Source organism: Prunus mume, linkage group LG1 (assembly GCF_029339155.1).
Source record: "Prunus mume cultivar Tortuosa linkage group LG1, ASM2933915v1, whole genome shotgun sequence".
Taxonomy (NCBI): Eukaryota; Viridiplantae; Streptophyta; class Magnoliopsida; order Rosales; family Rosaceae; genus Prunus; species Prunus mume.
The window spans coordinates 438,188-459,280 of NC_142698.1; the positions used below are offsets into that span (position 1 = coordinate 438,188).

Below are 21,093 nucleotides of genomic sequence, written 5' to 3' on the forward strand. Positions count from 1 at the left end.
GAGACAGGTTTGATTTTGTGCTTGAGGTGGTCGTGGGTTGCCGGTATGGGTCTGGTTGATAGTCACAATTCTTTTTTTTTTTTCTTTTTTTTCTTTTTTAAGGGAAGGCTAGGCAATGGTGCGGAGGGTGGGTGGGGTGGGGCTGTTGCAGGTCAAAGAAGGGGAAGGGGACTGAGGGGGATATCAACATGGAGATGGTGGCTGTCCAACCCTACTAAACTAGGAATGACCAAAACAACCCTCAAATGGACGGATTAATGGATGAAATGTGAGAATTTTGACGATGGGGGAAACATTCATAATAAAATTTAATTCGAGCCCTTAATTTACTAAAAAAAAGGCTAGGGGATAAATTGATATTTATGCATTAGTTATAAGTCGACAGTTTACCCTAAATGTTTTGATATAAACCTGAAAAAGGGGCATCTAATTTTAGTAGTAGTGTAAAAGCCGTAGAGTAGATGGTACATTTATCAAGGTGTATCGTCCATTTGCTTTTGCGAAATTTGGGTTGGAAGGCAGATGGCATTTGGGCTAGCAATTGAAGACTTGTGAAGCCATTGATTTCCTTTCTGCTCGCAAGACATGGGTAATTTTTTAGTAACCAAAGAGCAGTCTCTGCATTGAAGGAAAATCATGTTAATAATAATAATGAAGTTCCAATATAAAAATTATTAAACTAACGTTTATTTTGGCAACGTTATATATATTCGAACTAAACATCCAGACATGTACAAACTAAAATTGCAACTGTCAAATTTTGGAGAGGGAGAGAGAGAGAGACCAAAATGTTGGCCGATGACCGCGATATGAAGAATGGTTACATTATCTTTCTTTCGTTTGAAGTGCAGCTCCTTATCTTCCATTTTGGAAGCCAAATATTCGACAACCTTCGTTTGACCAAAAGCAGCTGCCCTGTAGAGTGGGGTCTCTCCTAACTTGTTCATAATCTTTAGCACAGGTTCATATTCAGGCTCACTCTTAACTTTGTCATCCAATGGCAACAAAATCTTTGCTGCTTCCAGATTTCCAGACGCAGCCACCTCATGAAAAACGGTGTTGCCATGGTTGTTCTGCACGTTCAACGCAACGCATAACAAACTAGGGTCACATTCATCATATGCTATTATCTTTGACATCAAAAACTCAAGCACGTTCGGCTCGGCGAAGGCTGCGACGTGAAGTGCAGTGTCGTTGTTCATTGTCAATTGGCCAACTATTTCCTCCCTCTTATCATCCTTCTTGTAGAATTCTTTTAGGCCTTTCCATTTGCCGCTCATGGCAAATTCATATGGCTCCTTCGCGATACTCAATGCCATTCCTTTACTTTCAACCTCAGCATCGCTCGCCTCCTCCATCTCTAGCAATATTATTTTTTGACTCAATTCACTGCTCGCTTTTTTAATATAACCGCGCGCTCTCCCAGTCCAGTACTCTATGTAGCAATATTTGCTATATTTATTCTTTCTTTAGCATCACAAGCTAAAGCCCTCATCGTCATCGTACACGTAAATACCAAAATCATATGCATTATATGCATACATGGAAATGACCAACTTAGCCCTGCTTTTACCTATATAAGCAACAAGAAGCATTGGATGGAAGGCGTGTATTTGAAGAGATGGACGCGTCCAAAAATGTCTGTATGGTGAATGCGAAGGATCTGGAAATCACTTGGTCTAACGACCCTCGTTACTGGCGAAGGGTCGAAGAGACAGAAACCAGGTAACAAAAGCTTCTTTACATAACTTATGATTTTTCGGTTTCTCCAGTCCTATTGAACATTTGAAACAGATAGGAATAACATATACAAAATATATATATGCTATCAGTAATCTCAGTCCTAACTTCGATTCCATTGCAGTTCCATTGCTGAACTGTTAAATGTATGTTGGCTAAAAGTGAGTGGAAAAATTGAGAAACCAAACCTGTCACCAGGTCAGTATGAAGTTGTACTTGTGGCCAAGATGAAAACTAGAGCTTATGGATGGGAAGATCCAGTGAATTTCAAATTCACTCACCCAGGTGGTACAAATGACAGGACCATTAATTTGGAGGATGAGTTTAAGGATAGTAAAGATCAATGGAAAGATATTAAGTTGGGTGAGTTTAATGCATCCGGAAATCCAGGGAACATCGAGTTTTGGCTGTATAAATATGGTGGGAAATGGAAGAGCGGACTTGTTATCAAGGGTGTTGCCATCAAAGAGCAGAAAAAGGAACAGAATAAGGAAGCACTTAATCAAGGGGACACAGAAGAATAAGGGTGTTGTTATCAAGGAGATTTTGAATGATAATTTAATTGTATCATTATTATGTACAACGTTGAGCAGTGCCAAACTAATTTTATATTTATATGATAGGCATAATAACTACATGCAAAATTATTTTGGAGATTTATCGTTTCATGACGTACTTTTTATAATACATGTACTTTACACATACTCCTGATGAAGACAACAAAAAGTGTGAACTAGGAATTTTATGTGAGACTAAGTTACTTGTGTGTCTTATTATGTAATTATAAATTATAAAATACAAGATTAGGATGTGTTTAATCTTGTTTAATTAATTACTGCACGTATTCTAGGCTTGAGTGTTTGTTAGCTCACAATATACTCAAAGCACTCGAACAAATTATGCAATACGTTTACTTCAATTCTTTTTTGTCAAATAACAGATAATTGACATCTTCGAAGGCGGCATACACATGCAGTATCAGCTCTCCAGCCGTACCTCAAGCGTAGCTGGTATAGGGTAAGGACTAGTGTTGTCTTTATCCTCCTCAATGGACAAGTGTTGTGCTGGGGTTTTGTATGTATATACACTTTACCTATCTTTGTATTGATCAGAAAGCTGAGCCGCTGATTCATATATGGTATCAGAGCTTCTCTCCACCCATCGGTGATTCCCCCTCTTGTGCACTGGTCCATATTGCATCTCCTCCTTTCACCAATTCATTAATTCTCCATATGGCATCTATTACTTTCCCCAATCCTTTATGCCTACGCCTACACTCCACCTGCCACAAACAACCAAGCATATCTCTTCTCTTATGCTCAAAATTCTTCTCTATGACCTAATTATTCTACAAAACACAATTGAAACCAAACTAATTGGCTCATGTTAAAGAGGAACAAATACAGAAACCGATTAACAGTGTGTATTAAAGACGTGTGAATTTATGCACTTATTAATTGTCACGTACGGGTGAGCTTGATGCGTAAAGGAGAAGGGATTCGGATCCTCTGCTTTGATTTTCTGTGCTATGATCTGCTTTACTTTTGTTCTCCACATGCCACCTCATTAAAATTTAATCTAAGGGGCTTAAATTGGACACATCTTCCTTAAAATAAAATTTCAATTTACTCCTAATTAAAAATGAAAAAAACCCTAACTTGACTAACGCCTAAACTTAACGGCTGTAGCAGTTTTTTTTTTCTCTTCTTCTTCCTTCTCTACACGTCTCCCCCCACCCCCAAATCTTATCGCTCATCATTCTTTTTTGTGTCCAATCTTAGAACACAAAAACATTATTACCAAGAAAAGTATGAACATAATAAGAATCATCTGAGTCCTTTTGCTTTTGATTAATTTATAAACAAATTCATCTACCACTTTCGTATTCTTTTGCTTCTGATCTTTACTTTTTTTTTTCTTCCTATGAGGCTATGTCTGCAACCACCATCATCAAACAATGAATATGGAATAATTTTTTTTCTTTTGATATGGGAAAGAGAAGAGGGATTATGATTACAGAGGTTTTGGGGAAAAGAAATCTCAGTGAGAGGTAAGATTTTTGGGGAAAGAAGACGAAAAAATAAGAGAAGACAGAACGTGAAGCAGGAAGAAGGAGAAGATTAAAGAAGACTAGGAACGCTAACTTTCCCGTTAGTTGGATTAGGGAATTTTTTTTATAAAAAAATTAGAAGTAAATGAGTTTTTTATTTTTAGGATGATGTGTCAACTTTAAGTCCCTTAGATTAAATTTTAATGAGATAACATGTGGAGAACAAAAGTAAAGCAGATCATCAGAGAAAATCAAGCAGAGGATCCGGATCAGAGAAGTTTGTGAGCCTCTCCTACAAAAAATTGTTGTGAAAGTTACGAACCTAATTTCAACTCAAGATAAGTACACAACTTGTAACCATACAATCCAAGATGATATTATTGCTTCAACCAACACAAAGCCTTTTTTTAACTTGTACACATGTTCCTCTTTTACTCCCCTGTCGCGGAGTACCCAAGTGGCAAATTCAAATATACATCTTCATTTAAGTCTCCATGTACAAAAGCAATCTTTATATCATATTGCTACGAAGGCAAATCTAAATTTCCAGCCTGTGACAAGAGGACTCAAATTCTATTAATCTTGAAAACGTATGTAAAGGTTTCCTCATAGTCAATTTCATAGTCTGATTGTATCCCTTCACAATTAATCGAGCTCCTCTCAATGGACCCATCAGAATTAATGGAAAAAAAAAAAATTTGGGTCGTGTTTGTCTAAGCCCACATCAAGCAATCCTTATCTAACATAGATGATAAGTTTTATAAATAAAAAATAAGAAAGTAAAGCCAATTATCCAATAAGCTTTTCAAGTATTCAAAGGTGGGTTAATCCCACGTGCAAATCTCCTAATGGAATTTAAACATAGGAGGCTGACCAATCAATGAAAACTCTTAAGAGAAGTTGACGGTTCCTGTTTTGGTGGAGCTGATTATTGAATAAAAAGTCCTTCACAAAAGTGATCTCTCACGGCTAGCCTACAAAAAGCACAGCTATGGGAAAAGAAAAAGGGGGGAGGATGAGCATGAAGGCTGCAAAGAGAGAGAAAAAAAAAAAAAAAAAAGAAGAGAAGCGGCAAGGCTTGGGAAAGAGTGGAGCAAAAAAAGATAGAAGCAATCAAAGATGCATTTTGTATCTGCAACAAAGCTCATCTCTTGAAGTCCTTCATGCTTGAGTATAAAACCTGCAAATCGAACAAATGGATAGCAGTCCATGTTGGGTGACAACCCGCAAATCAATAATGATTTGCCAAGCAAACCCCCGTGTTTTGGTATAAAACTCACAAATCAAACAAATGGATGGTAATCGTTGTTGGATGGTGATGAGTCGATTTTATATTATATATTTAACCCTATTCTTAGTATATTTTGGTTAATATTTTGGAAGAATTTTGATACTTTGAATTATATTTCCAATATAGGACTTTCGACTCTCTCTGGAGCAAAACATAATCAAATGGACGAATTTTGGAGTAATTCCAGTTGGAGGACGTACGTGAGTCACTTAGCTTGATCGTATCAAAATATCAGACTTTTACACTAAGCGATGATTTCCTGGTGAATAAATGAAGGAGCGATGTGCAGTGCTGGAATAGTGACGTTTTGGGCTTATATTGCGTTTTTGGAGCCCAAGATGACCTCGGATGGGTTCGTGGCCTTCTGGAGAAGTGTTCGGAATATTTTTATCTTTAAAACGAGCTATCTTGGGCCAGATTTGGAGGAATTTGAGACCAAAACGTGGCTGGGCAGATTTGGGCAGATTCTCCTAATCCAATTTGGACTTTATTTCCTAGTCTTATTTTATTTTAACTTAGTTTCCTTGTGGGGATTGGGTAGCTAGGTTTTAGGAGGTATTTAAGCTTCTTTTCACTGCAATTTAGTGATCTCCTTTTAGAACTTCTTTTTGGCTTTTGGAGCAATTGCTAGGGTTTTGGATTTTCGCTACTTTCAGGTGTTTTCATTCTTATTCATTCGAATGATATTTTCTTGGATTTCAATTATGATTATGTGTAACTCATTCCTTTTGCTAGGGTGAGGCCGTAAGCCTAGCATGTATATGTAGTTTTATTAATTTGCTTATGAATGAATGCATGTTTGCATTGAATTATTAATCACTGTGTTTAAAACTATCTATCTATTTTAATGACTGATCACCATTAGGATATGTAGACAAGTAATTTGATGCAATTTCTGTTGGAACATCACCCTGAAATTGAGGAGGGCTTCTTGTGATTAGTAATTGTAAGTTCACTTAAGGCGAACATCACGCTCTTAAGGGTTGCATGGTTTTTCAAAGGGTTTTCACAAAGCTTAATGAGTCTTGCATGTTTATATTTGATCTGAACATCACAGACGGATTGCATGTTAGATATACGTTTTCGCTTGAACATCACAAGGAAAGTATGCATTAGGACAACCTAACCTTCAAAGCATATATGTGGAAATTCATAAGTAATTGATAGAATTGCATAGGATTGCGACGGTGTTGGCTAAACCCTAGTTTTCTTTAAATTGTTAGTCTTTAAAAAGAAATCGTTTTTCTTCTTTACTGTTATTTTTTCCCAACTTTCAGATTTCTTTTACTGTTAGTTTAATCTTTTCAAATTCATAAACTTCAAATCTTTGATAAAATCTATTTTAGTTATTAATTAAGAGTTAGTTTAATTACAGATTAGTCAAACAATCTTTGGGGACAACGACCTTGCATGAGCATTTATACTACAATTACCTTGTATTCTTGCAAGTATTTTCAGTGATTTTAACCCTGTTTGCTCAGGTACTAAAAATCCTATCAGATGGCAACCACAAATCTCCATGCTTTGCCTAGCGAAACTCCATGCTCTGCTGAGCGAACTTGGATGATGAATTCATTTCAGGTACAAAACCCACAAGCTAAATATTGGTGTTCCATGTGTCAAGGCAGTGAAAGACGAGGTCATGCAATTACCCAAGTCAAAAAAAAAAAAAAAAATTTGTCTTCTGTTCAAATTGTGGAGCCATGAAATGCTGTGCAATAAGGGAAAAAAGTGCCGCAAGACCGAAGTACCATTTTGGCAGTATTCTCTAATTGCAACCACAGAAAATATCTATTTGCTGGCAGAGTGAAAAGAATAAATCAAGGCTAGGATGTTTAGCCCAACGTTAAAAACAGTTAACTGATGATCTTTATCATAACCCAACATGAGCGATGATTGTGAGCATCACATGCTTTGGTCTTGGAGCTCACTTCCAGCAAACAAGAAAAGATCACACTTTCTTTTCTTGGACGGGAAAGTATCAGCCAAAAAAAAGGAAAGTAGCTCACGGATAAGGTGACATTTCACTTAAATTTTTCTTTAAGGTGAAAAATTGAAACTAATCTATAAATTCAAGTGACATTTCTACAAATATCTCTTTATTTTATTTATATATTTTGTTGTTACAATTATGCCCCTAAAACATAAAAGCATCTCCAACAGCCTCTTCAACAACTTTGAAATTCTAAAATAGGTGAGCCACATCAGAAAAACTCTCTCCAACAACTTTTTCATCCTTAGTCATCAAAGCTGCAACCTCTTTCTATCTCTTTAGAATTGGTAAGTTGACTTCGGCTCTTCAAACATTTATTTTTACTTCGGAAAAACAAAACCTACATTGAAAATGTTAAAAGCATGCATTTTTTCTTTTCATATAAAAAATACATAGACATATTCACATGTTTTCATATATATATATTATGATATTGCATTAATTGAATTGAAGAGTCTGTTAGAGCAAAAATTATTCAAATAGCAAATAAGACTTTTCAATGCAAAGTGCATTACTGAATATATGGGACCTAAAAGTGCATTTTTGAATATAAAATTTGTTTTTGTTCATGTTCTTAGGTCAACTTCTTAACCATTGATCACCATGTTCCAGTGCTCGGATGCGGTAAAGTTCTTCATGAAACTTGTTCCAATGGGTATCGACTATAACATATCCGAAATTTAGTTCCATTCATTAAGTACAACCCCCAACTGATCCAACATTGATCTTAGTTTTGGGAGTTTATTTTGGGCCAGTTTTACCTCCACAAGGGAGCGTTTTAATGAATTTAAAAACCAAATCTCATCATGACATGAAGAATATAATATTATCTTCTATTGGCCACTGGCATCTGCTGTCCATTGGCCATGGATTAATAATATGGGGTAATGGGGATTCGTTATGGCGACTTTACATTCTTAGCCTTGGTTTTGCAGGAAGCACTCCTGCAAGAAGTATTTCTTTTGCAAATGATATTATTTTAAAGAATTTTAAGATGAATATTAATTGTTTTTTTACACATATCAATTCCCTTCTCTTCTTGAAAAAAAATCCAAGGATATTGGTGATATTGCGGGTTAGTATTGTACTTTTATGTGTTATCTCTCTATTTCAGTTGCTTTGGCTGCATTGGAACTTCCATTTCTATATCCTTAATTTGAACATGTATGAAATACTGACTTTATGAGGCATTATGACCATGGTTGAATAACTGGTGACAGTCCTTTCGTTATGATGTGTTTTGGTCTGTCACTTTGCATGATGTCAGTGTCCGCAATTGTTGCTGCCTGAGTTCTCATGGATGCATTCGTATAGTGGTGGTTCTTATATTTTTATTACAACTAATATTTTATTGTTGGCATGTTTTATTTATTAATTCTTAATTAGTAGCGAAGTTTGTTGACCTTTTAGCAGTTCATGCTATTGGAAATGCAGCTAAACAAATCAAGTTGCGGACATGCAATAGTAATAATAATTGTATTAGGATATTACTTTCCCTTCATTTTTATTATTGATGGGCCTGAAGCAGTTTCTATCTGGTTTGGTTTAACGTGCATCATTTTCAGGTCTAATTTTCTAGGCACCAAATTCATTATTTATGATACCCAGCCTCCCTACAACAGCGCTCAGCTTTAACCACCCGGCCAAAGCCGTCGGTTTTACTCTAAAGGTCTTTCCCAAGGTTCCTACTGGCAGCTACAACATCGCTCAGGTGACATATGAGTTAAATGTACTTGGCACTAGGGGGCCACGCAGGATGCACTGCAACATGCACTCAATTCCTGCCGCATCCCTTGAGCTGGTGGCATTGTCTGGCCAGCCCTGAGCTTTTCAGCGCTCCCTTGAGGACTCATTTGAGCATATCCTTCTCAAAATCAATTGATAATTCAACTGAGTTTAGCGGTGCTCGATTCTCTGATATAGTTGGGTCCCATTATGAAGATGAAGGAAAGGAGAGACCATTGATTCTTCGGAACAAGGCATCGAGATGGCATGAATAGTTGCAGTGTTGGTGCCTTAACTTCCATGGAAGGGTAACAGTTGCCTCTGTCAAGAACTTTCAGTTGATAGTAGCTACACGATTCTGGTCCCTTGCAACCACCGCAGCCAACCCAAACTTGTAAGATTTGCATTCTAATACAAACTCTAAAGATGGTCTCCTAATCACTTAAGGATAACTAGTCCAATGTCAATTAGGATTACATGGATCGATTTATTTTAAGGCTTGATATATATGACTTTTCAGATAAATACAAGTGCTTAAGATTTCCTATATTAAATGGATTGAGATACCTAATCCTTTTGGCTAAGGGAGTTTAAGTAATCCATGATGAGGAGGATTCTTAAACTATGCCTAAAAAAGGGAGGTCCCTATGCTAACGGCAAATCACTCTCATATTATTCTACCCCATCAAGAAGAGATTCAAGAGCCGGATAGCATAGAGAAACTACCCTACTGCGATACTGCAAATCTGTCCAAGAAGCGAACCAGCCAAGAACCTGCAGACTTCCAGTTTCTTCCAGAGCAAGAAATCCAGTTCCATGCTGCAGTAATTATCACCATGTCTGATCAAGGTATGTTATGTGTTTTGAGCATTTAAACATATTAAGTTAACATGTGGTATCAGAGCTTAGGTTATATGTTCTTAACCTAATTACAAGATAAAATTCGCCTTAAAAGAATATGTTTTATACTGTCATTATAAGCATGTAAGTTTTGATTGCATATCTTAATTGCTAAGGTATGAGTTAAGCATAAAGTTCTCTGCTTAAATCATGCTTGAAAGACTGATTGATCAAAGTTTGGAGAGAATCTTGAATCGATTAAGTGAGCCACAACAACTAAATGGATGCAGGAAATTCTTCATTCAAAGTTCCTGATCAAGATTGCATTATATTCAATCTCTCTTGTACAAATCTCTGTCCACAGATGTGAATTGTGCAAGAATGATTGATTATAATGGAACGGATTACAAAAACAGATTGTATGAGCAAAAAATGAATGTTTCTCCATCCACAGATGTGGAATCATTCGTTGTTTCAAGACTGCTTCTACAGATTTGTTGTTCTAGGACCATGGAACATGTTTGATTTGTGATCTACAGATGCAAATCAATAATGTTTAATTAAAGTTATTGGGGATTTGTATTTATGTTTTTCTTTAAATTACAGTCAATACTACAAGCTACAACTCCATCGAAATCTTGACTGGTTCAAACTATCTAAAGTGGAAAGAAGAGTTGGAAATCTCACTAGGGCTAATGGACTATGATATTGCTCTAAAATGGGATGCACTTAAGGAACCTGCTGCAGATGCAACTGTAGATGTCAAAAGGAAATACTAAAGATGGGAAAAAACCAATAGGATGGCTACACTGATTATGCTGAAAACCATGACACCTTCTTTAAGAGGAAGTATTCCAAGATCAGATTGTGCCAAAGATTTTCTTGTTTCAATTGGTCAGAAGTTTAAAGAATCTGAGAAAGGAGAGAAAGGTGTCCTGCTGAACAAATTGACTGAGATGAAGTATGATGGGCGAGGTTGTGTAAGAGCTCACATAATGAATATGACAGACATTGCGAACAAGCTAAAGGGATTAAACATGACTATAGATGATGATATGATGGTGCATTTTGCATTGAATTCACTGCCAAAAGAATTCAAAACTCTCAAGAGTTCTTATGTAGAAAGGAAAGTTGGACATTGAACGATCTCATAACAATAAGTGTTCAAGAAGAAAATAATATCACCATGGAAAGGGGTCAAAAGACTATGAATATGGTTCAAGATTATCGTGTCAAACAATCCAAAGAAAAGAAGGGAAATTTTGCAGAAAAGAAGGATAAGGAAAATACCAAGATGAAAGAGGGAAAGCCAACTGGATTGAAATGCTATTTCTACAGAAAATTTGGACACATGAAAAGGAACTGCACAAGGTACCAGAGGTGGTTAGAAAAGCAGAAAAACAAACGCAAAAATGAAGGTAAGATTGAAAACGTTTTGGTCTGTTTTGAATCAAATTTGACTGATGTTTCAACTGATACTTGGTGGTTAGACAGTGGTGCTTCAATATATGTTGCTAATTCTTTGCAGGGGTTCATAACCAAGAGACCGCCAAACAAGGATGAGGTGAAGGTGTTCGTAGGAAATGGAGTCAAAGTACAAATGGAGTTCATTGGAGCAGTTAGGATTCAATTAGATTCTGGTTTTGTTTTGGATTTGGTAGATGTAGTATATGTTCTTCTATGACAAGGAACCTTATTTCAGTTGCTAGGCTTGTAAAATCAAAGCTCACTTTGAGTTTTGATGAATTTGGTATTTCAATTTTCAATAATAAAGAGTTAGTTGGAAATGGAATTCTTGTTGGCAATATGTTTCAGTTAAATTGCAAGGCTCCTCAAATGGTTATGAACATTACAAGCACAAAACGTAAGAATCAAACTTTTGCAAAAATTTGGCACAAAAGACTCGGGCATATTTCAAAAGAAAGATTGAACACCCTATGCAAGGAATCTGTGTTAGCACCACTTGATTTTAATGAGTTGGATGAAAACTGTGTTGAATGCATAAAAGGAAAACTAACCACCTTAAGGAAGAAAGGAGCAGTAAGAAGTGAAAATTTGTTGGAATTAATTCACACTGATATTTGTGGTCCTTTTCCAAATCCAACACATGAAGGATACAAGTATTTTATCACCTTCACAGAGGATCACTCGAGATATGGACATATCTATTTAATAAAAGAAAAATCAGAAGCCTTAGATATGTTCAAAATCTATAAAGCCGAGGTGGAAAAACAGTTGGAGCTTAAGATTAAAGTGGTAAGGTTAAACCGAGGTGGAGAATATTATGGAAAATTTGATGAAGCTGGAAGAAATCCAGGTCCTTTTGCAAGATATCTCCAGGAAGAAGGTATAATAGCTCAGTATACCAATCCAGGTACACCTCAGCAGAATGGAGTTTCTAAGAGAAGGAATAGGACTTTAAAAGACATGGTAAGAAGCATGATGTGCTGTACCAATCTCCGTATTTTCCTGTGGGGAGAAGCCTTGAAGACTGCAAACTATATCTTGAATAGAGTTCCAACAAAAAGCGTTGACAAAATCTCTTTCGAAATATGGAATAAAAGGAAACCAAGCTTAAACTACTTAAAGGTTTGGGGTTGCAAAGCAGAGGCAAAGCTCTATAACCCTGTGGAAAAAAAACTAGACTCAAGAACTGTGAGTTGTTTTTTTATCGGCTATCCTGAAGGATCCAAAGGGTATAGGTTCTACTGTCCAAAGAACACTACAAGATTTGTTGAAACTCAAAGGGCAGTTTTCATGGAAAATGAATCTGATGAAATAGAAGATAGAGTTTTGGATTTTGATGAAGAATCAATGGAGATTGATAACAATGCTGGATCTGAGACAAGTAAAGGCATTGTTATAATACCTGCAGTTGAGACAAACTATGAAAACCTTGACAATATGGAAGAAGACACGAATCAGGCACAAGACATAGTTGAAGCAGAAATTATGAATCCACCTATGCAAGACAATAACGACATTCCAGACACAGCTCAAGCAGGAATTTTGAATCTACCTATGCAAAATAATATTGACGTTCAAGGCACAAACCAAAATATGCAGGATATGAAGTTGAGAAGGTCAAAAAGAGCAAGGAGATCTGCATTGCCGGATTTCTATGTATATCTACAAGAATTTAAGCATGACATACTTGGGAAGGATGATCCTGAGAATTTCAAGCAAGCTATAATGGGTGAAGACAATGAAAGGTGGTTGGCTGCAATGAAATCTGAGTTAGAGTCAATGAGAAAGAATGATGTTTGAGAATTAAAAGTTTTACCTCAAGGATGTAAACCTATAGGCCGCAAATGGGTTTATAAGACTAAAAGGGACTCGAAATGAGCAATAGACAGGTACAAAGCTAGGCTGGTTGCAAAAGGGTACACACAACAAGAGGGCATTGATTATACAGAAACCTTCTCACCAGTATCCACTAAAGACTCAATCAGAGTGATCATGGCGTTGGTCGCACATTTTGACCTGCATCTTTACCAGATGGACGTCAAAACTGCATTCCTAAATGGATATTTGAAGGAAGAAATTTACATGCAGCAGCCTGAGGGTTTTGTTCAAAGGGGACAGGAAAACATGGTCTGCAAATTGAACAAATCGCTATATGGTTTAAAACAAGCTTCAAGACAGTGGTACATGAAATTTGATGAAGTTATTAAGACATATGATTTCACAGAAAATGTCCTAGATTCATGCATATATGTCAAGATCAGTGGGAGGCACTATATTCTACTTGTACTCTATGTGGATGACATTCTCCTAGCAAGCACTAATCTCACATTGTTACATGATGTCAAGGTCTTCCTGACAGGACCGTCCAATTTCCGGAACCCAGAGGCGAACCTGCGGAGACCCCGGCATCACACCCATGCCGGGTTCACTCCTTAAATCTACGTCCTCGTTTACCACAGAGGATCAAGGGCACGAGACTTTCTGCCGAAATTTCGTGAGTCTCTATAAATTGAACATTTCTCCAAAATTTCCACCTGCTTAAAACACATTTTATGACCCAACCGGCAGCATGCACAATATAATCTCATGCAATTTACATAAATGGCCTCCGGCCTTCAAATGATTCTAGCAAAACTGCCCACAAAGTTTTAAAATAACTTAATGCATCAAACATGCATATAACAAGTTCAAAATCTAATTACGCACACCTTCACTTGCTCAGTCCACAGGACGAGCCTCAATTCAACCAAGTTTTGGGACCAACAACGAGGTCCAAACCAATCCCAATAAGACCACCTAAGTGGGGTCTAATCTGTGGCTGCACCTAGTAACTTCAGGCTGCCTACGTACCCTACTAAGGGATCAAGCCACACGTAGCTCTTACGTAACTATCTATCATGGCTCCTAATATCAAATAAACCATTACAGCCATACAAATTCATACATTCTACTATTTATCCATCACAACTCACCAAACACAATCACAATATCACCCTTCATACGACGGGACGCACCCGGCCTCGTATGGGGCCTGTCAACACGCCGGCTAATCCAAAGACGCGTGCGACCACCGGGCCGGCTACATTCTCACCAGCCCTCACACAATCACATCTCCTCATACGTCGGGACGCACCGCCACGTGTGGGGTCATCAACACGCCGGCTAATCCAAAGACGCGTGCGACTGCACCAGGCTCGCTACATTCTCACCAGCCCTGGCACAGCTACATTCTCACCAGCCATCACACAATCATATCTCCCCTCATACGTCGGGACGCACCCGGCCACGTATGGGGCATGTCAACACGCCGGCTAATCCAAAGACGCGTGCGACCTCTGGGCTCTGGCTACATTCTCACCAGCCCGGCTCGGCTACATTCTCACCACCATCACACAATCATATCTCCCCTCATACGCGTCGGGACGCACCCGGCCACGTATGGGTCTGTCAACACGCCGGCTAATCCAAAGCGCGTGCGACCTCACTGCTGGGCTGGCTGCATTCTCACCACCGGCTGGCTACATTCTCACCAACCTCACACAATCACATCTCCTCATACGCCGGACGCACCCGCCACGTATGGGTCTGTCAACACGCCGCTAATCCAAAGACGCGTGCGACCACACTGGGCTGGCTACATTCTCACCACCCTCAACATGATCACAATATGGGGTATTGGGGTAGTGCGTATAGCACTTGTAAGCTAACATTCAATCGCTTTATTTACTTTTATACATCCACACAATCAATTATATATAATATAAATTCTAAACTTATATAAACCTCAACAAATAAAGCATTCCATAAACTCCCCCATTTATATTCACCAATTTATATCCTAAACCCACAATATCCAATTAACTCAACAACGCTCCAGACCTGTCGCTAAGGTCATTCTAACCTTCCTGGGATGGTAGAACTACAAGGAAAGTCTAGCGGTCAACTCAGGGTCAAACTACCCAAACTTGGTCAAACGGGCCGCGGGGCCACGACCTCAAATTCGATCCGAAGGTTCCTATAGGTTCTACAGGCTCTAGGACACACGTCCCGCAAGTTTGGTCCAGATCGGACGGTCAGCTCGCTCACGATCGCACGATCGGACGGTCGCTAAAACCCTAACCCTAGGGTTGGCATTTCTGGAGTATCCGGGACTCCATTTTACGATCCGTCAAATCCTACATGATCCTGGTAACACCTAGATCAACATATTATAATTTCAGGGCCATCCAACGGTCCAAACCTAGCGAACCCGGAAAATACGCGATATGCGATATCCGTTCGGAACTCTAACGGTATCAAATTGAGATCCGAGCACACCTCGTGCTCGTGGCATGAAGGATCACAATGGGACAAAAATACCCTCAGCTACAGTGCCCACGCGCCACCACACGCGCGTCGGCGGCGCAGGTGTCTAAAGCGATATCGCATCGCCGGAAATCCTCCAAATCGTGAACCAAGACTCCTACCCTAGGTAATACACCTAATTTGGAGTCACTTTTGTTCTTGGACATACCCCAAAAACTGACCGGAAGTGGCCGGAATCGCGATCGCAAAACCGGCCAAATTTCAATCCGTAGATCGAGCTACTTAGCCTCAAAATTTATGAAATCCTACCCAACCATCAGCTAGAGCTCGGAAAATAGGTGAGAATCCATACCTCACTTGCCGGAATCGGTGGCCGAACGACGGAGAACGGCCGGCGAAGTTTCTGTCAAAACCGGCGCTTTCTCCTCGTTTTCCGGCGAAATCACGGCTAGCGGCGAGACCCTGGGATAGGAAGAGGGCGGCGGTCATTTTGGTACCGGCCCGTCGACTTTGGTGGCGGGACGAGAGCACGGCCGCCAAAAGCGTGGCGGCCATCATTGTATCGCGAACCAGCGGAGGAGAGAGGGACGGCGGAGAGAGAGAGAGAGTGACGGGGGCAATTCCGTCTTTTAACCAAAAATCTATTTTCCAAATATTTACGATTATGCCACTGAGCTTCTTTTGATCATATCTCTCTCGTTACAACTCCGATTCGAGCCCACTACGTGTCTACGGACTCATCTCACCGTGCTCTACGCAACGGTACAACCGGAATTCCCAAATTCCTTCCGAATAAGAAAATGACTAAAATACCCCTATCCCACGGGTAAATTCTTAATTCTACTTAAATTAATTAAACATGGGATAAATTTGGGGTCGGGGTGTTACACTTCCTATCTAAACATTTTGAAATGACTGATTTGGGAGAGGCATCTTATGTTCTTGGAATAGAAATTAGCCGAGATAGGAAAAGAGGCTTATTAGGACTCTCACAAAAGGGGTACATTGAGAAAATACTCAAAAGGTTCAATATGATGGACTGTGTAAGGGGTGATGTGCTTATTAACAAAGGTGATAAGTTCAATCATGAACAAGCACCAAAAACAGATCAAGAGAAGTTGGAGATGGCAGATAAGCCTTATGCTTCGTTGGTTGGCAGCCTTATGTATGCTTAAGTTTGCACAAGGCCTGATCTAGCTTTTCCTTTAAGTGTGTTAGGGAGGTTTCAATCAAATCCAGGACAGGGTCATTGGGTAGCAGGGAAGAAAATCATGAGATACTTGCAGAGGACAAAGGATTTTAAGATAGTTTACAAAAGGAATGAGAGCTTAGAATTGGTTGGCTATGCAGATGTTGATTTTGCAGGGTGCGTAGATGACTTAAAGTCTATTTCAGGTTTTGTTTTTCTATTTGGAGGAGCTGCAGTTTCTTGGAAAAGTGTTAAGCAGCCTATTGTGACTACCTCAACTATGCAGGCATGAAACGACTGACCCAATTTCCACTTTGGAATCGGTGAAACTCTTTAAACCGACACTGTAACTGTGGGTCGTAAATGACCAAAATGTCCGAAAGCAGTAACATAAACCCCGAGCCCTAACTTGTGGTCGGGCCTAATAATCGTAGGGTGCCTACGTGCCCTTACAGAGGATCAAGCCACACATAGTTCTTTCCTCTGTTCTGACACTGAATCGGTTTGTTTTACTATAAACCTTACTCTATGACTGACATTTTTGGAGTATCCGGGACTCCGTTTTACGATCCGTCAATTGCTATACGATCCTGAAATTACCTAGATCAACATATCTGGAACATGATTACGATCCAATTGTTAAAACTCTTGAACCCAGGGAATCACCCACTAGGCGAGGTCCATTCGAGGTTCAAACGTTATATGAATTAAGATCCGTGAAATCCTACGCGCTCATGGGGACTAGGAGATTATTCTAGGGCTGACTCTGGTCCTCACCCCATTGCCCACGCGCCGCCACACGCGCTGGCGGCGCGTGGTGCCTAAAGCGATAACACTCCGCCGAAAAAACTCTAAATCACGGCTCAAGACTCCTACCCTAGGTATAACACCCTATTTGGATCCACTTTTGTTCTTGGACCTACCCTAAAAACTGGCCATAAGTGGCCGGAACGAGTGACCCGAAAGTCTGCTGAAACCTAACTTAAAAATCGAACGATCTACGCTTGAAATCTCTGAAATCCTACCCAACCAGCAGCTAGAGCATGGAAAATAGCTAGAAAACCATACCTCACTCGTCCGATTTGGTGGCCGGACGATGGAGAACGAGCTTGAAAATTCTCAAAAACCGGTTGTTTTCGATGGTCGGAGCTGCTGCCGGTGGCCGATCTGGCGGAACCGATGGTCGGGTGATGGCGGTCCTAGCGACCGGTCTGTGGCGGCCGTGGTGTTGGCGGTGCTGGTGGCGAAGCCACCGGAGGAGAGAAACGAATGGGTCGCAGAGAGAGAGAGAGAGAGAGAGAGAGATCGGTTTAAAACATCTAACCGGCAAATTACCATTTTGCCCCTGAACGTATTTTGATCGTATCTCCCTCAATACAACTCAGAATCGAGTGTACTACACGTCTACGAACTCCTTTCGTCGCGCTCTACTCAACGGTATAACTGAAATCTCAAAATTCCTTCCAGGTTAAAAAGTCAACTTTTATATTATTAAAATATTCTAGGGGTATAGTGATCTTTTACTGGAATAGATTAATAATTAAATAGTAATTAAGGATCGGGTTGTTACAAGGCAGAGTTCATAGCTTGTTATGAAGCAATATGTCAGGCTATTTGGCTGAAGAATTTTCTAACTAGCCTGAAAGTTTTGGGAACAATTGAGAAGCCTATTCAGATTTGGAATGATAATAACTCAGCTATATTGTTTGCAAAAGGGAACAAAAGGTCAATCAGAGGGAAGCCTTTATCGCTAAAGTTCTTATTAGTGATAGAAAAGATCAGTGAAGGAATCATTGCCATGGATCATATTAATACAGAGTCTAATCTAGCAGATCCATTCAATAAAGGGCTACCAAATAATGTTTTCAAGAGGCATGTAACTAGTATGGGACTGCTATCCAGTTTTGATGCATAAAAATAGTGGGAGCGAATGGATGTAACGGGAATTTGCAGTTTTGTTGTCCGAGCTCTGATTGAGATGCATGATACCTTTTCGAAAAGGGAATGAAGCCATGAATCAAACACACAGTTATGCTGTGACATATGATGGTTTTTGGCCATCCGAGGTCGTTTAGCCTTTCAAAAACGCATTTAAAGAGTTGAAAGTATTGATTTTAGTATTGTTTTGCTTACTTTGTTTGAACAATTTGTTTTGCATAAACTGTTTTGTTGGTTGAATGTAATTAACAGTGAATGGTGCTAGCTTAAGGTTAATTGTTAAAGTATTGCATTCATAACAGTGATGTCTTTTACCTAGAGTAAAAGAAAGGATCTTGAACAATCCTATAAGTTGGACTACGAGAATGATCATAGCAGTTATGTCATTTGGTTAGCTGTGATTGTTCTATGATTTCAATCTTGATGGTAGCCCTATGTGACATTGGATTTGATAATTGTAGTTGTAAAGACTTCAAGGAAGTTTATTTGCTCAGTCTTGATAACTCATTATCATTTTCACTGTTGACAAGTGGCTTGATGAGGAAACAAAATCGAACTGTATTCCACATAGGCCTTACAGTAATTGACATTGTTCTTTAGTGATTATTTGACCAAGTGGGAGAATGTACGATTTGCATTCTAATACAAACTCTAAAGATGGTCTCCTAATCACTTAAGGATAACTAGTCCAATGTCAATTAGGATTACATGGATCAATTTATTTTAAGGCTTGATATATATGACTTTTCAGATAAATACAAGTGCTTAAGATTTCCTATATTAAATGGATTGAGATACCTAATCCTTTTGGCTAAGGGAGTTTAAGTAATCCATGATGAGGAGGATTCTTAAACTATGCCTATAAAAGGGAGGTCCCTATGCTAACGGCAAATCACTCTCATATTATTCTACCCCATCAAGAAGAGATTCAAGAGCCGGATAGCATAGAGAAACTACCCTACTGCGATACTGCGAATCTGTTCAAGAACAAACCAGCCAAGAACCTGCAGAATTCCAGTTTGGAAATCCAGTTCCTTGCTGCAGTAATTATCACCATGTCTGATCAAGGTATGTTATGTGTTTTGAGCATTTAAACCTATTAAGTTAACAAATCTGACCATGACAAGATCATCCTTCAGTTTGGTAAAGTTGGCAAGGATATGTGTACCATGGATTACCGGTATCCTTTGTCTGCATTTCAGGCCTTTGCTATCTGCTTGGGCAGCTTTGACACCAAATTAGCATGTGAATAGAGGAGAGAAATTATGGCAAGAAATAGAAAGTGCAGTTGGTAATTCTTTCTAGGCCTTTCATATAGATTGTGGTTGTTGTATGATGTCACTGTTACAACTTATGCCAGACTGCATGTGCGGAACAAGAAAAGTGCACATCGGACGAGGGCCTCTCTTCCTATGTTCTTTTTTCAATTGTTTTTCTTTTTTCTTTCTATTTTCCCAATTCTCTAACTTTTGTTAAGACTTTTGTTTTATTATACGCTTTGAAAATAACAGTCTAGACTTGGTAGCATTAATCAAGCTAGGATTGGGCTAAAAAAGTTGGGATCCACGAAGCAATGGGCGGAAGAGCAATTTTTGTTTGTTTGTTGGTTTTTGGAACCGGATGGATCAATTGTGGCGTGCCGCTGTTTCCTATCCGTGCACCTGAGGCGCGTGGGGTCTAGATAAACAAACCATTGAGATCCAACGGTTAACTTCAAACGAACGTTAGATATTTAATTGTGATGGTTTTAATGGTAAAAAGAATTTGACGATCCAAATTCAATCCCAAATTTCACCCCAAACTCTATAAATATGAAATTACAATCCATTTGTAAATTATTACACACAAAATCAATTTCTTTATATTTCAGTGTCAAAGTTTCTTCAAATTTATTTTAATTTTCATACTCTTTTTTTTTCATTTCCTTTGAATAGGGCTCCAAAACCATCCCGAAGGGGTTCCAATTGGAAGCACCAGGAAGATGAAGCTCTACGTGGAGCTTGAACTTCCATAAGTGAAAAAAAAAACATAAACACACATTCTGCTTCAGATTTCTTTATTAATGGTGAGCCCCAACCATAATCATACTCACCCCTCATTCTGACCAAAAAAAAAAAAAAGCATCCGCAGTGTAGCGGACTTGATATGATACAAGTGATATTGGGGAGGGGAGATTTGAACACATGACCTCGAGTACATGGGTAATTGCCTTTAATCACTTGAGTTACAAGCCCCTTGCCGACAAACTTGACTATTATATTCATTACATCGATGGCGATCCCTTCACTCAAAGGCCCATAGAGAGAATGGACAAGGTTGCGAAGACTGGAAATCATATGGATGTTTTGATTTTCTAAGAAGATAAAGCTCTTTTCTCCAATGCTATGCACATAACGTGTCTTATTACAATGGAGGTTATTGGTGCTAAATGAAAAAAAAAAGATAAAAAAGAAGGTAGGGCCTATGCATTATGTAAGTTAATTATTCGATATTAAAGGGTTTGATAAATGTTATTCGAAATAATCATATTGGTCAAATAAATGGAAATCATATCT

The 21,093-nt window shown here is 38.9% G+C and overlaps 2 protein-coding genes, 1 long non-coding RNA gene and 1 pseudogene across 3 annotated transcripts; 3 read left to right on the plus strand and 1 right to left on the minus strand.

Annotated features, from left to right (window-relative positions):
• Nucleotides 1-597: 597 nt before the first annotated feature.
• Nucleotides 598-1,358, minus strand: LOC148920598 (uncharacterized). The gene is made up of 2 exons (XM_089044219.1): nt 825-1,358; nt 598-618 (listed from the first exon to the last, which is right to left on the minus strand). The coding sequence occupies exons 1-2, from the start codon at nt 1,356-1,358 to the stop codon at nt 598-600; spliced, it is 555 nt and encodes a 184-aa protein (XP_088900345.1).
• A 263-nt stretch (nt 1,359-1,621) lies between these two features.
• LOC148920599 (protein PHLOEM PROTEIN 2-LIKE A1-like) lies at nt 1,622-2,264 on the plus strand. The gene is made up of 2 exons (XM_089044227.1): nt 1,622-1,725; nt 1,865-2,264. Exons 1-2 carry the CDS (start codon nt 1,622-1,624, stop codon nt 2,262-2,264), a joined length of 504 nt encoding a protein of 167 aa, XP_088900353.1.
• A 2,581-nt stretch (nt 2,265-4,845) lies between these two features.
• Nucleotides 4,846-5,786, plus strand: LOC148920600 (uncharacterized). The gene is made up of 2 exons (XR_016122209.1): nt 4,846-5,088; nt 5,208-5,786. It is a non-coding gene; the product is annotated as an uncharacterized LOC148920600 (long non-coding RNA).
• A 2,815-nt stretch (nt 5,787-8,601) lies between these two features.
• LOC148920601 (tubby-like F-box protein 14) lies at nt 8,602-19,991 on the plus strand (annotated as a pseudogene).
• Nucleotides 19,992-21,093: the final 1,102 nt, after the last annotated feature.

Bases quoted from the DNA above. Each gene is read 5' to 3' on its own strand.
- LOC148920598 (XM_089044219.1), bottom strand. From the start codon at position 1,358: ATGGAGGAGGCGAGCGATGCTGAGGTTGAAAGTAAAGGAATGGCATTG. The intron at 619-824 runs GTAACCATTCTT...CCTTCAATGCAG, and splicing joins TCAAACGAAAGAAAGATAAT to AGACTGCTCTTTGGTTACTA.
- LOC148920599 (XM_089044227.1), top strand. From the start codon at position 1,622: ATGGACGCGTCCAAAAATGTCTGTATGGTGAATGCGAAGGATCTGGAA. The intron at 1,726-1,864 runs GTAACAAAAGCT...ATTCCATTGCAG, and splicing joins GTCGAAGAGACAGAAACCAG to TTCCATTGCTGAACTGTTAA.